The sequence below is a fragment of the Emydura macquarii genome, unplaced genomic scaffold, assembly GCF_026122565.2.
Source record: "Emydura macquarii macquarii isolate MOO-44397 ecotype Brisbane River unplaced genomic scaffold, CSIRO-AGI_Emac_v2 contig_915, whole genome shotgun sequence".
Taxonomy (NCBI): Eukaryota; Metazoa; Chordata; order Testudines; family Chelidae; genus Emydura; species Emydura macquarii.
Window position 1 is genome coordinate 1,431,501 of NW_027131052.1, and position 14,753 is coordinate 1,446,253.

Here is a 14,753-nt window from a genome sequence, read left to right on the forward strand (position 1 = left end):
CACTGAGAAGGTAGGGTCAAGTACAAAGCACCTCACAACCTCTGTTGAAAAGCTTGTGGCACCAGCACCAGAGAAACCTGAAGGTCTAAGCCAGTTGGAGGGTGGAATCTCAAAGATATTTTCTAGCAAACCTAAATCTAATAATTTATCCCCAGAAGTGAAAGTGGAAAATAAGTATGATATAAAATTTTCTGTACCTTCAATCTTACCATCCCAGACAAGCAGTGAGAAAGGCGTGCATGATGCAAACTGCAGTAACCCAGATGCCACTAAGAGAGACAATATGGCTTCTACAGCTTCTTGTCTTCAGGAGTCATCAGAAAATACCACCATGAGCCAGCAGCCTTCACCTCACAATCAAAATTCAGTTATGAATTCCGTTTTAGGTATGTTTAATCCTTTAAAGATCTTCTCAGAAAAAGAAGTACCAAAAAAAGAAATCATAAAAGAGGCACAAACCAAGGAAGAGAGACATCTCGTAAGTGCTTGTGAGACAAACAAAAGCAAGAAATCCTCTGAAGAGAATACAGTCAGTGGTGTTCCTGAAGTGAACAAGAATGAAACTAAAAGTGAGGCAGAAGTTAACACAAGCAGCAATTCTGCATCCTCAATCTTTGGTAAATTGACAAACTCAGTAAGTTCCTTTAGCTTGAAAGCCAATTTTGAGGGTCTAGTAGTAACCAAGCAGCAGGGTGAGCCACAGAAGTCTTCAGATTTTCATCATGTGACACATCAGCCAAACATACCTGTAAAAGACTGCACAAATATTTCAGGAAATCAGTATCCTACAGGTAATGAATTGGAAAACAGGCAAAGTGGGACTAAAGTTGAGGTTCAGTCACAACCTCCAGAGCAAGGTATAACATCTGATAACTTTTTCAGTCCGCTCAAAAAATCCTTTAGCCAGTTATTGCTTCCGTCTGCTGAATCTGTGCAAAAAGAAACCTCATCTGGACTCTCAAAAGGCCACAGATCTGAAGATGATATAAGACAAAATAGTTCCATAAATGAACATTCCTTCCCATTTACTGGTAAACTAAAGATTCCTTTTTTTAGTAGTTTTGGTTTTTCAGACAAGCAGCAGAATACAAAAGAGAAAGGAAGCATCTTTCCTTCTTTATATAAATTTGCTTCTGCAGAAGACCTTGGAGCCTCAAAAAATCAAACCAGTCGGAGTTTTAGTGATATAACTGCAGCTGTTAAAGATGAACACAACAGTAATTACTCAGGAAATGCCAAATTTTGCTCATTAAAGTCTATTTCAGTCCCAAATATACCAAATTGTGAAGAGGAACCTATAAGAATAAAAAACATTAATAAAGAAAACAATTCATGTGCACAAGAAAATAGAAATCAGGAAAGTGCCTCATCCACCTTTAATGTTCCATACATGCAATGTGGATCTGTGAATGCTCAGGAAAAAAGTAGAAATATAAAACAAGATATGATGACATCAGCAGGACTAAACACAATTGACTTAAAATCCATCTCTTCTGGTGGAATGAGAGAGCTTAAAAGCATGGATGATACTCAGAAGAAAAAAACACAACAAGGTTTGCTTTCAGGACGTTTTTGGTTTTCTTCTTCTGAAAAAACATCCAGTAGGCAAGAGATGAATGTTAAAAATGAAAGTGAAAACCAGAAAAACAGTTCACCTGGGTTATTTTCTGGGTTATTTAAATTTGCTTCAAGTGAAGATGTGTCTGACTGTAAGCAAGATAAGATGAAATCAAACTCACTTGGCCTCATGAAGTTTTTCGACAGAAATGAGGAGTCTAACTTAGAAAAAAAATCAAGTAGCTCAGACATAACTTCTGATGCTCAAGGAATCACTACGGAAAAATCAGAAACTTCCAGCTTTTTTAAGAGTTTCATGTTCAAACCCAAAGAAAAACTGCTTGATACAAAAGTGATTAAATCTTCCAAAACTAGTGACCATTTATCCAACATAACCGTAAACAAAACAGAGGAATACCAAATTCCCTACTATGCATGCTCTGCATCTCAGAATGATCTGTGTTCTCAACAGAAGGTACAAGACTTATCTGGGAAATCGATAATTGGCAGGCATGTCCCTAACCAAAATACAGAATTTAAAATGTATCAGACTCTCTTAAATGAAGGATCAAATGAATTTCTTAACTTTTCTTTGTTGGATGGTAAAGCCCATTACATATCAGAGCAGTACCCAACTTTTGAAGAAAGAAGAAGCCATTCTAGCTTTGAATGGGAGTATGACATGGGGCAATTTTCTGCAGACACTCAGGAAGTAGCATTGCCAGTTTATTATGTCTTAAACCAGAACTCTGATGTACCTACTGAGTTTTCGGACTGGCCTGTATCAAATGACACAGTAATGAATCTATGTAAAAAGGATGGAAATGCAAATGTTATGGACTGGAGAACAAATGCAAATTGTGACAGACAGAGTATAGGTTTAAGTGTAATGTCATGTGAATCCTTTGATCAGTTAGTGTTTCAAGAAGTCTGTTCAGAAGAAAATGATATGTGGGCAACCAGTTCTCTCAATGGAAATTGCAGTAATCTTCCACCTTTTGAAACAGACTGCAACTGCTCATTAGAAGAGTTGCCTATGGATTTAAGTTACTCATCTGGTTATGATGGAACTATGTGGACCTTAATTGACCAAGAGTCTATAAGTATGGATGAAAGTTTTATGTATTCAACGTACAGTCAGGAGTACGAGCACTGGCTGACACTGCTTGAGCATGGTGCATGGTGGCCATCAGAAGATGGTGATTGTGGATACTACATGTATAGTGATGGTCAGTATGTGTATTCACTGCTCACTGATCCTACTGGACAATATGTCTATGTATGTGCACCTGAAACTTACTCATATCAAGAATCTTGGAACTATAACTTCCAGATGGATTCAATTCCAAGTGCAATGTTGGAAGATAACATGATCGCCGTTTGTGGTTTCAAAGTCCCTCTTGGCAGTGAAGATGAACTATTGTGGTTTTCTGAAGAGGAGCAGTTAGATAATTACCTGATAAATAAGCCTCTTGATTTGTCTGTAGCTTTGCAAAGAAGTGATCAGCTAATGAATATGAATTTGGAGACATTTTCACAAATGTTTGAAGAGTCAATTTATTACCAGAGAGAGCAGCCATTAGATTTTTCAGGTTATAAACTTCAAAAACTCAAAGTAGATTTAAAGCCTGAAAAGGAAACTCAGTTTTATTCAGAAGAACCTTCACTAACCCTTGATCTTAGAACACATTCCAAAGCGACTTCTAGTTGGACGTTAAATAAAGAGTTTCACATCAAACAATCAGACAAAACCATCCCTGTAACAACTTCTGAGAGTGGATCATTAGGATTCTTTGGCTTCCATCCGTTTCAGTCCTCTCATAAAATAAATGAACCTTCTGCATCTGCTGAAAGTTGGACAGAAGTCAAAAAGACTGCAGAAGATAAAAAAACACCAGTGAACAAAGTCACATCTTTATTCTCTGCTTTGGGTGGTCTGATTGGAAAGGCTTCAGGTTCTGACATTAATGAGTCTTTGGAGGATTCTACCATGAAGAAAACAGGTACACAGTCAAAATTATCTGGACATAAACATCATGTTCTGTCACGAACATCAAAATTAAGGGATGATTCTCAAACTGGGCAAAAAACTCCCACTGAGCTTGAATCAGGGAGAAATGGTGCAACAGAAGTTCATAAACTAGAATCTATTAGAAATGAGAAGCATGAATTTACTCAGACTAAAAGCATGCATATGAAAAAACAAGGATTAACAAAATCCCCTTCTCAATTAAGCCAAACTATTCCTGATAGTAAGACAGACAGAGCAGATAAAGCCCTTAAGACAAGTCCAGTTTCAAGTTACCTTGGACCCCCAGTAAGCAGTGAGGAGTATAACAAACCTCAGCCAAATCAGAACCAATCATCCACGGAGCCAGAGGAAACTCTATTTAAAAGCGCTCTGAAACTCTTTAGTTTAGGAGAAGATTCTTCTGCAAGTTTAACAACTGATAAAAATCAGGCTTCTGGATTTTTTGATTTCTTTAAAACACAGGTAAACAAAGGGTCGCAGCCATCATCAAATCTGGAAAAAAATGAAAACTCTGATAAAACAGAAAAGAAAACACCTCAGGAGAAAAAGGAGACTTCAGGCATTTCATCGTTGTTTGGTTCCCTGGGTGATATCTTCAAAGTAGATGCAGTCACTTCTCAGCCACTGGCAAATACCACTGTTCTACCAAAGACTGATGATAGAGTTCCAGTCGAGTTCAGAGAAAAATCTGAAAAATCAGGCAGCCAGCATAGTAGAATGCCGTCCTTTTCTTCTGCCATTGTGGGAGAGGTTAGAACAGAGGCTCTGAACAAGCAGACTTCTCCTATTCATAATATACAGATTGAACAGCCAAGCAGAAAGGTAGAAGAGGAAAAGAACGATAGTAAAAATGTGCTCCTAGGAAAAGCATTGCACAAGCCAGTACACACAGGCCCCAAAATCGGTCAACTGAGGGAACCCCCAATGCAACACAGTAATGCATCAGTGGTTATGCCAAAGCAAGAAGGAGATAATCTTATGGGCGACGTACCTGATAAAATGAAACCACATAAGCCAGATCAGACATCTAGAGAGTCAGAGTTTAGTTTGCCTTTCAGTTTTTCAAATGCCACTACTTCAAAACCACAACCAGCACAATCAACCAGCAGAGGTATATTCTCATTCTTTAGTGGATCAGACACCCCTGCATCCTCAGCATCTGCTGCTAATCTTCCCAATGTTGAGCATCTAGAAACGGAAGGGCTATTTAAGCTTCCTTCCTTCTTTTCGACTGGTCTGACTGTCAAGAAAAATGTGCCTCAAAGTAGTTCCAACTTTAGTTTCTTCAATCTGACATCTTTTTTGGATGAAAAACCACAAACTAGTCCAGAGAAGGAAACAAGGCATGCTCAGCAAGCAGACTGTAAGCCATTTATGAAGCAAAGCATTTCTGTTGATTCTAGTATGAGAGTTACCAGACAAGAAGTTCTAGACAGTAAAAAAGAGGCTGCTGGTATTGTGGAGCCAGCGCTTGGCAAACAAGAGACATTTAACAACTTCCATGGTAATGCAAATAAATTAAATGTTCCTATAGCAGGGCATTCTGTAGAAAGTGTTGCTGAAGTAAGCAAAGAGAATGGTGTAGAAAAGCATTCACAGGTTGATACGAATGTAGCAATGGAGTCAGTTTCTTCTGAGCCTGGCCTTGCGGCTTCTAAGTTACAGGAGCACAATGATTCCCTTTCTCCAGAGTTTCAGGAGGCAAAAGAACATCTCCAAGAGAGTACAGAAAAGGAAGAGCATATTACAACTTCCTCAGCGAAGGAAGACTATTCATGTTCAAAAGAACAAACTTCTGAAAACAGGAGTGGCAGTTTAGTCTCAGATGAAAAAAACAATTTAACAAATTTAAATGACTTAAATGTTACCAATAGGGTATCAAAGGAGGTAGTCTCAGAAGAAAATTTGAATGTACCCAAGCATATATTACCTGGGTACAAATTAACCAATCATACCTCTGGAGTTGTATTAAAACAGGCACAGGAGTCAGAGTCTTTCTCCAAAATGTCAGAAACACCTAATTTGCAAAACAAACCAAAGGAACCTGAGAATGACAAATCAGTACTGGATTCTTCAGTGGAAATGTTTTCAAGCTTCATGACAAAAGTGAAATCTCCTAGAACTTTATCTGGCTTATTTTCCCAATCTCAAACTCCAGTGGCTCCTAGTGCTCAAAAGAAAAGTCCCTCCTTTTTTGGTCTTTCTTCTCTCCCAAGTGGACCAGCTCCAACTTTCACAAATGATCTCTTTGGCATTTTTAAAGGTGCAAAAGAAACATCAAAAGAAGAGGTGTGTCTGAAGCCCACTGCCAAACCTCAAGAAAGCAATACTGCAAAAGATACCATAGGGTCAATTCCTGTAAAAGATGCCAGAAAGCTAGAAGAAATATCCGCAGCCAAAGTGTCTGAAATAAAACCCAGCAATTTTCTGAAGCAGACTTGCACATCAGACTCAGAAGAGAGCTCCACAAAAGAGTCTAGTGTGAAAATAGAAACTGGAGAAAATCAAAGACTTGGAACCAGTCAAGAGACGTCTCAGCTAAATGCTTCAGAAATGTTGATTTCAGGTGAAGATCAAGTCCCTGAAGTACTTCAATTGAATACTAATTTACAGCCCTCTGTGGAGTTCGGAAATGCTGACCTGCGCCATTCAGACTTGGATAATGCAATTGGTACAGAACAGACAATGATAACTGACCAGACAGATCTAAATTTGTGTCACTTAGATGTGGGCACTATGCATGTAACAGAAGAGCCAGCAGCTCCCACTGAGGTAGATGGTAACTTCTCCGAGGCTGACCTTAATAGTGTGCTTGAACTGGAATCCAAAGCTCTAATTGATGAGGCAGATGTAAATTTGTGCCAGTCAGATCTGAGTACTACACCTGAAACAGAACTAGTAAGTCCAGGGGATCAGGCAGATGTTAATGCCTACCGGTCAGACATGACTAGTAGTCTTGAAACAGAACCCAAAGTGCCAGCTAATGAAATCAATGTTAATTTGTACCAGCCAGATGTGAATAGGACTCTTGACATCGAACCCAACATCCCAGCAGAGCCAAAAGAGCATTTGACAATGAATGAAATGACTGCAGTAGGAACTAGCGCCAAATGTGATTTGAATAAGCAGTCTAAACCAAGTAATGTTCCTATAGATGCAAGTAGTAGTAAACCTGTGTTTGAAATACCAAGTATACCTACTCTGTCAAAATTCAATTTCATGTCATCATCTGATGGTGGAAAGCCATTTGGGTCTTTCTTCTCACAACAGCCTCCTTCTGCAAGTAAGATTGCACCAGAGCCAGGTCTCATGTCCAGTTTTAAGAAGTTTTCTTCAACTTTGTTTGAAGGAAGTAATGAAGAAAAGGGGAATAAGCCAGGCAGTGTCCCAGGGACAGGGTTTGGCAAGAAGCTAGATTTTTCATTTCCTTGGCAAAGAGACAACAAGGAGACCTCTGTCAAAACGGAACCAGATGTGGTGCCACAGCTTTTATCAAAATCAGATGTAAAGGTGCTAGGAACAGTCAATGCAGATGAGAATTCAAAATCTGCTGTGTCTAATCAATTGGGTGATCCAAATACTGAATCAAGTTTGTCTACTAAGCAGCCTGATGTTGTGAATGCTGAACTTTCTGAGGAAGCAGCTGATACCAGCACAGTTGATGTGCTCAGCAAACATGGAGTTGCCAAAGAATCTGAGGATCAACAAAGCACAGTTTCCAATACGGTGTCTGGTCCTTCTTCTGTGGAAGAACTACCAGGAGAGTTAACACCTCATCAGGATGAGTCAGAACAGAAGGATCTTGCTTCTTGTCCTGACACAGCAGCACTTCATCTTGGATCACAGGCAGCAGATCTGAAGAGCACGGAGCCATCAATTAAGAAAAGGCCAGTTACAAGAGAAGCATAATAAATGGTTTCAAGCAATTGACCATTTATAATGCAAATGATCTAGCAGTAGATATCAAACTTTGTGGTACTGTTCATAGTTCAGTCTCATCCCTATTTATGATCAACTGTTTGTAGTGTTACTGATAGTTGACACTAGATGATACGTGTAGTCACTAGATTACACACCAAGCCCTTGTATCATTTTTCTCAACTTCCTCTGGTCTCCTTTGTGTTTTATAAAAATGTAATTAGTTTGCTCATGTGCTCCTTTTGTGTTCTGTCTCAGTGAATGAGTTGTTTTGAGTCTTACTTTCATTAGCCTTTCACAACTTAATTCTTTGTGTGATAAATGTCTGGTATGTACAGAACGGTTTTGCTTACTTGTTTAGTGATTATATTGTATTCACTGAACAAACATTTATGTTAGATAATACATCGGGAGGATATGAGGAGGCTATTTTTAAAATGGATATTAGGCCTTTAAATTGTTGAGCAGTTTAATTTGCCATTGTAATACTTACTACAGAAATACTTAAAATGCTTTCAAGCTTTTCAGGCTTTTAACATTTCCAAAGGTGGCAACGAAGGTATTATGGGTTAAACTGTAAGGTTGTGATTCATTAAAATCTGTACAAAATCTTCATATTTCAGGCAATGAAGGATGCTAGTAAGTGAGGTTTGCAGTAGTTCATGAACGCCTGTTTTCTCCTGTGTAAATGCCAAATTATAACTGCCTCAGTTTCACACATGGTGGAGATTTGCTAAGCTCACATTGGTGGGCAGTGAAAGGGAAACTTGCTCTCCTGTATGTTCCTGCTGTTAACTATACTATGAACAGAGGAGAGCAGACTCCAGGGCTGCTACTCCAGCACCAAATTCAGTTAAAATGGTAACGTGAGAGGCACATATATAGTGCATTAATTCCAATTGACCATCATTCATGAACTAAAATCTGTTCCCCAAGTTACTGTAACTGATGGGTTGCTTGTGCGCATTAAGATCAAGATATTATCTCTCCATACTAGGTGATAGAAAGTATCGTACATGTATACACAAGTAAAATGTTTAGTAAGGGCTTCTGAGGGAAATCTTAACATGAAATTTCTGGTCTCTGCATCTGACATTTCCATCCCCAAACTTCCTAGTTTTTAATGTGTGGTTTTCATATAGAATCATTGCTTTCCAAAGAATTCATTAGGTTTGAGACATATGAGCTCCTTTTGCTAAAAAAGATTCATCTTTCTGGCCGCAGATTCTAGCAGCAGTAAAATTAATGAGGAGAAGAAGTAAAGAGCATCTAAAATAGTGGAAGATTAAATAACTTCCTTTCTGATTCCCATGTGCACATTTCTACTCCTCCTGTGATGATTAGAATACCTTCATTGTCAACCCTGTCTGAATTTCTTTAGAATAGGGGAATAATATATTGCTGGTATAATTACTGTTACAAATTTGGTTAGTATACCAGTAGGCACTGCATTTCTATCTATATTGCTGTAGTACATACAGTAGGTTTATGTTCAATATGATTTCTGTTGTAGTTTTGATTAGTTCAGGGATCACAATGGTTATATATCATGACTTAATACACTTGTAGCAAGTCAGAATATAACAAAGTGTCCCACTAAATTTATAGTCCTATAATTTCTGTGCAGATTGTTAGTCACTAAACTTGTTGTTCGTTGCATGTTTCCTTCCTGCCACTGCTTTTTAACTTATTTATTTCTTATTCCCTCACAGTCCTGCTGGAAGTAGCAGGTATGGCTCCTCATGTAATGTCAGTCAGGGAAGCTCTCAGCTGAGTGAGCTGGACCATTACCATGAAAGTGCTCATGGCTCTGAGCAAGAGGATGAACACCGGGAACGGGAATCAAATCATTCCTACCGGAGCTCTGGCAGCTATCAAAAGGATGCCCAGGAGTGGTACAGTGAGCAAGAGGAACACCATGAGCATCCTAGCGAAACAACAGAGAAGGAAAAGGTCTGTGAGAGAGAGGAGAAAACTCAAGATCATTCTGCATCCAAATTAATCTCACAACTTGAGAAGCCCAAGGATATCTCTGCACGGCAGCCAGAGAGGTAAGTGAAGTACATAGTATGTCAGTGTAAAGTAATAGAGATGTTGTAGCTTACAGTGAAATGCTCATTTTATTATTAACATTGATATCATCTGGTTAATTCTGAAGTTGAAAGCAGATTTGCAGTGTCCACATCTTAAACTCTTCCCAAACAAATCAGTTGGTCTTATTGACATGCTGTATTCTAATAAATATCTTTACACTCAGTGATGGATGTTTTCGAAACTTAAACTGTATTTACTGGGTAGCTGAATTGCAGGCACATTCCTTCAGTGACCCAGCAACTCATTTCCAATATTTTTTTCCTCCATTCTTGATGAGAGGTATCTGAGACAGGCCTGGTGTAGCTGGATTGCTCATGAGTGAGAAAGCATACAAAGCCTGTTTAGCAGCAGTGAACTTTGTGGACACACTTCATCCATCCAAACCTTAAATGGAAATAAGAAGTTAAGCGGAAAAACTTGTGCATTTTTTTCCACCTTCATATTGCATTCAACACTACTGATATGGCATTCTATAAAGTTTTCACTCCCATCTCCAACAGATACCAAAAAGCAATATGTCAGCTTCATCAGACTTGCGCTCTAACACAGGATCTTAATAGTGACCTCATGCTTTATACCAGTAGTTCAGCACATCTGACTGTTAGATATTCTATGCATTTGGGAAGTTAAACTGCCTTAACACTGCTGGCAATCTTCAGTCCAGCACAGCTGTGAACAAGAAGTATGGGTTGGATGAATGGACTATAAAATGGATAGAGAACTGGTTAGAGCATAGGGCTCAATGAGTAGTGATCAGTGGCTCCATGTCTAGCTGGCAACCGGTCACAAGTGGAGTTCCCCAGGGGTCAGTCCTGGGGCCGGTTTTGTTCAACATCTTCATTAATGATCTGGAGGATGGGGTAGATTGCACCCTCAGCAAGTTTGCGGACGACACTAAGCTGGGGGGAGTGGAAGGTAGGGATAGGATACAGAAGGACCTAAACAAACTGGAGGATTGGGCCAAAAGAAATCTGATGAGGTTCAACAAAGACAAGTGCAGAGTCCTGCACTTTGGACGGAAGAATCCCATGCACAGCTACAGACTGGGGACCAATGAGCTAGGCAGCAGTTCTGCAGAAAAGGACCTGGGGGTTACAGTGGACAAGAAGCTGGAGATGAGTCAGCAGTGTGCTCTGGTTGCCAAGAAGGCTAATAGCATATTGGGCTGCATTAGTAGGAGCATTGCCAGCAGGTCGTGGGAAGTGATTATTCCCCTCTATTCGGCATTGGTGAGGCCGCATTTGGAGTATTGTGTCCAGTTTTGGGCCCCCCACTACAAAAAGGATGTGGAGAAGTTGGAGAGAGTTCAGCGGAGGGCAACAAAAATGATTAGGGGGCTGGAGCACAGGACTTATGAGGAGAGGCTGAGGGAACTGGGCTTGTTTAGTCTGCAAAAGAGAAGAATGAGGGGGGGATTTGATAGCGGCCTTTAACTACCTGAAAGGGAGTTCCAGGGAGGATGGGGCTAGGCTGTTCTCAGTGGTGGCAGATGACAGAACAAGGAGCAATGGTCTCAAGTTACGGGGGGGGAGGTCTAGGTTGGACATTAGGAAAAAGTTTTTCCCTAGGAGGGTGGTGAAGCACTGGAATGGGTTACCTAGGGAGGTGGTGGTATCTCCATCCTTAGAGGTTTTTAAGCTGAGGCTTGACAAAGCCCTGGCTGGGATGATATAGCTGAGGTTAGTCCTGCTTTGATCAGGGGGTTGGACTAGATGACCTCCTGAGGTCCCTTCCAATTCTAATATTCTATGATTCTAAGTGCTTGTCTTATGGGAAAGCTAAAGAGCAGCTGATTTGATTATTTATACCCTTATAAATAGATTATTATCGATAGATTGTGTTTGCTAGTCAGGGCAGGGATGGTAAACAGTTACTGATGCAGAAATTTGCAGTTTATTATCTATAAAAAAAAAAAAAAATCCCTATGCTTTGGTACATCATTTGCATAATCAGTGTTCGTTTTCAGTAACCGTATACTTGCAATTGCCCTGTACTCTAGTTGGCAGCCATTATTAGCCTCTCAGTGTACAGTGATTTTCATATTCATTGTAGGTTATTTCTCAGTATTCATCAGATGAATAAGCAAATTTCTCTACTCTGGTTCACTGCTGTAGTTCCTCTGCTATTGGTTCTGTACTGTAATGTTCCAAGCTTTTAGTTAGTGGTGAAGACAGCCCTTCATTGTCTGTCTCACTTCAGCTGAAGCAGAAATACTCCTAGGCTTGGGCCAGGTCTACACATGTACTAGTTTAACTATTTTGCTTAGGGGGTGATTTTCTACCAAAATAGTTAAATTGGTCCAAGACCCTAGAGTGGATGCTGTTACGCTGGTATAAAAGCTGTCTTATACTGGCATGGTTATTCCCTTGAGAAGAATAAGGGGTGACTTGAGCACAGTCTACAAGTACCTGAATGGGGAACAGATGTTTAATAATGGACTCCTCAATCTAGGAGAGAAAAGTCTAGTATGATGCAGTGGCTGGAAGTTGAAGCTAGACTAAATCATTCTGGAAATGAGGTGTAAATTTTTAACAGTGAAAGTAATTAACCACTGGAATAATTCACCAAGGGTTGTGGTTAATTCTCCATTGCTGACAATTTTTAAATTAGGATTGGATGTTTTTCCAAAAGATCTGCTCTAGGAATTATTTTGGGGAAGTTCTCTGGCCTGTGTTAATAAGAGATCAGACTAGGGCCTGGTCTACGCTACAAACTTAGGTCAATGGAATCGATTATGTCAAACTTTATAATGTATGCGTCTACACTGCCAGATGCCTTCCGCCGATCTAACTCGCCTGATTAAGAAAAAACATTAAACAAGTTTACTAACTACAGAAAAATAGGTTTTCACTGATTATAAATTGCAGGCCTAAGAGATCGGAAATAGTTACCAAAGACATAAAAATAGTTCCGCAGTCTAAGCTCTTGCACACTAGGTTAAATCAGCAATATCTCACCATTGTTAGCTGGTGATGTAGGCAGGCTACAGATCCTTGACACACAGGCTGCATTTTCTTTGCAACCTGGGACCACCTCTCCCCCAGTCCAAAGTTCTTTGTCTTCTAGCCATTTCTTCAGGTGTTGAGTTGGGGGCAAAGAGAAACCAAGTGATTGTCACTCCCCCTCCTTTATAGCTTCTCCTAGCTTGCTGGAATAATCAATGTTCGTGACCTGAGAATTCATTGCCTACATGCTTCCTCAGAGAAGACTTCACTGTAAACAATCCTTGGTAATGGATTCCTTCCTTGAATGTGTGCAGGAGAGCCATTAATGCTGTCTGGCCTCTCCATTGTTCTACCTGAAAAGCAACTTTGTACTAGACCCAGGTTATGCACTGACAGTGGTTGCCTTGTGCTTTGAATACCTCACAGTGGGAAGCTTGGCCTTCACCACATCCTCCACACTGGCAGAGATGTTTCGCAGACCAGGAGGAGGAAAAAAGAACTTGTAATGACACATTCAATGAAATAATGAACACTTCTGGGACAGCTGACATGGAGCTAAAGAGCCTGGAGGATTTCATTGTCTGAAAAACTGGACATGGAAAACATAAGAGCATCCCAGGAGCAGGAGTGTGCCACACAGGATGAGATGTTGAGGATTATGAAGGACCTATCAGACATGTTGTCTTCGAGTGTTTGCTCATATGCATTCCATCATAGGTGAGTGCGCGCCCCGTGCACGAGCCTCCGGAAGCTTTTCTGCCCTAGCAACCCCCTGCGGGTCGGCTCCTGCGCCCCCTGGAGTGCCGCGCTCATGTCGCGGTATATAGGGAGCCTGCCGACCCCGTGGCCACCAGTTCCTTCTTTCCGCCCGTGACGGTCTTTTGGAACGCTGCCCCTTGCTGTATCGCAAGTAGCAATCTCCTCAACCTGTTCTAGTTCTAGTTTTATAGTTTATAGTTGTAGTTGTATAAAAGTTCATAGTTTTAACCTGTTAGTTAAAAAAAAAAAAAAAAAAAAAGTAGTTTTAGTGTCTTAAGTACTTAGCTAGCCCTTACGGGCTCCCGGCGCCATGCCGGGCACTTTGGGGTTTAAAGCCTGCGTGGAATGCTCGAAGGCTTTCCCCATCAGCGACCCGCACGACCGCTGTCTTCGCTGCCTGGGTGAGCTCCACAGAAAGGACAAGTGTCGCATCTGTAAGTCCTTCAAACCCAGGACGCAGAAGGAGCGAGATGCCCGCCTTCGGACGATCCTGATGGAGTCGGCGCTTCGTCCGGTCTCCGAGCCCTCGGGATCTCCATCGGCACCGAGCGTCTCATCGGCGCATAGCGCGCCCCCGGCACCGACAGCGGCACCGGCGCTAAAGGTGCCGAAAAAGAAGAAGCGGCTGGACCCGGTGCCTATGGACTCCCCCCTGCTACCGGCACAGCAGGGGGTACGATCAGAGCCGACACCGGCGTCGCCACGCAGAGAGCCTCCCCCGACCCCGGGGGGTGGGGGACCTCTCCTGCAAGGGCCGTCGACGCCGGAGGCGTTCGTAGCGGCACGAGCCCTCATGGCCATGCCAACGCCTCCATCCCCCCCTCGGCCGAGGGAGTCAGGGTTGGCGTCTCGGGGTAGATCCGTGCTGGGTTACCCCGGTGGGCAGCGGAGACAGGAACCATCGTCTCCCCCCAGACGGTCGAGGACGGGGGAAGCGGGATCCCCCCCTCCTCGCTCCGACCTTGTGTCGTTGAGCACCTCGATACCGCAGCAACTGGAGCGGTCCCGAGGTTCCGAGAGCGGCCACTCTCCATCGCCCACCAGATCCTCGGCGTCCCTCCATCGTCAGGAGAGCCTGCCGGCACCGAGAGAGACTGACCATCCTCGCACTTCGGTGCGTACCTCTCGGCACCGATCTGGTTCACAAGCGGAGCAGAGGCGCTCTGAACATCCGAGCGGGCGCCACTCTCGCTCCCCGGTGCGCAGCTCCCGGCACCGAACGCCCTCTCCGGGTGATGACCGGCACCGGTCGGACTCTAGGCACCGAGCTATACGGCACCGGTCAGACTCTCGGCACCGGTCGGACTCTCGGCACCGAGCTATACGGCACCGGTCGGGCTCTCGGCACCGGTCGGGCTCTCGGCACCGGTCGGGCTCTCGGCACCGGTACAGCCCTCGGCACCGGTACAGCCCTCGGCACCGGTACAGCCCTCGGCACCGGGCGGACT

The 14,753-nt window shown here is 42.3% G+C and overlaps 1 protein-coding gene across 2 annotated transcripts in view; it reads left to right on the top strand.

Moving 5' to 3' along the window:
* The window catches only part of UNC13B (unc-13 homolog B), a 410,138-nt gene that overhangs the window by 156,375 nt on the left and 239,010 nt on the right, over positions 1-14,753 (top strand). For both annotated transcript variants that reach the window (XM_067543563.1, XM_067543564.1), the window contains exon 9: positions 9,220-9,558. In XM_067543563.1, the coding sequence (XP_067399664.1) occupies positions 9,220-9,558 (339 nt within the window). The remainder of the gene's footprint in view (positions 1-9,219; positions 9,559-14,753) is intronic.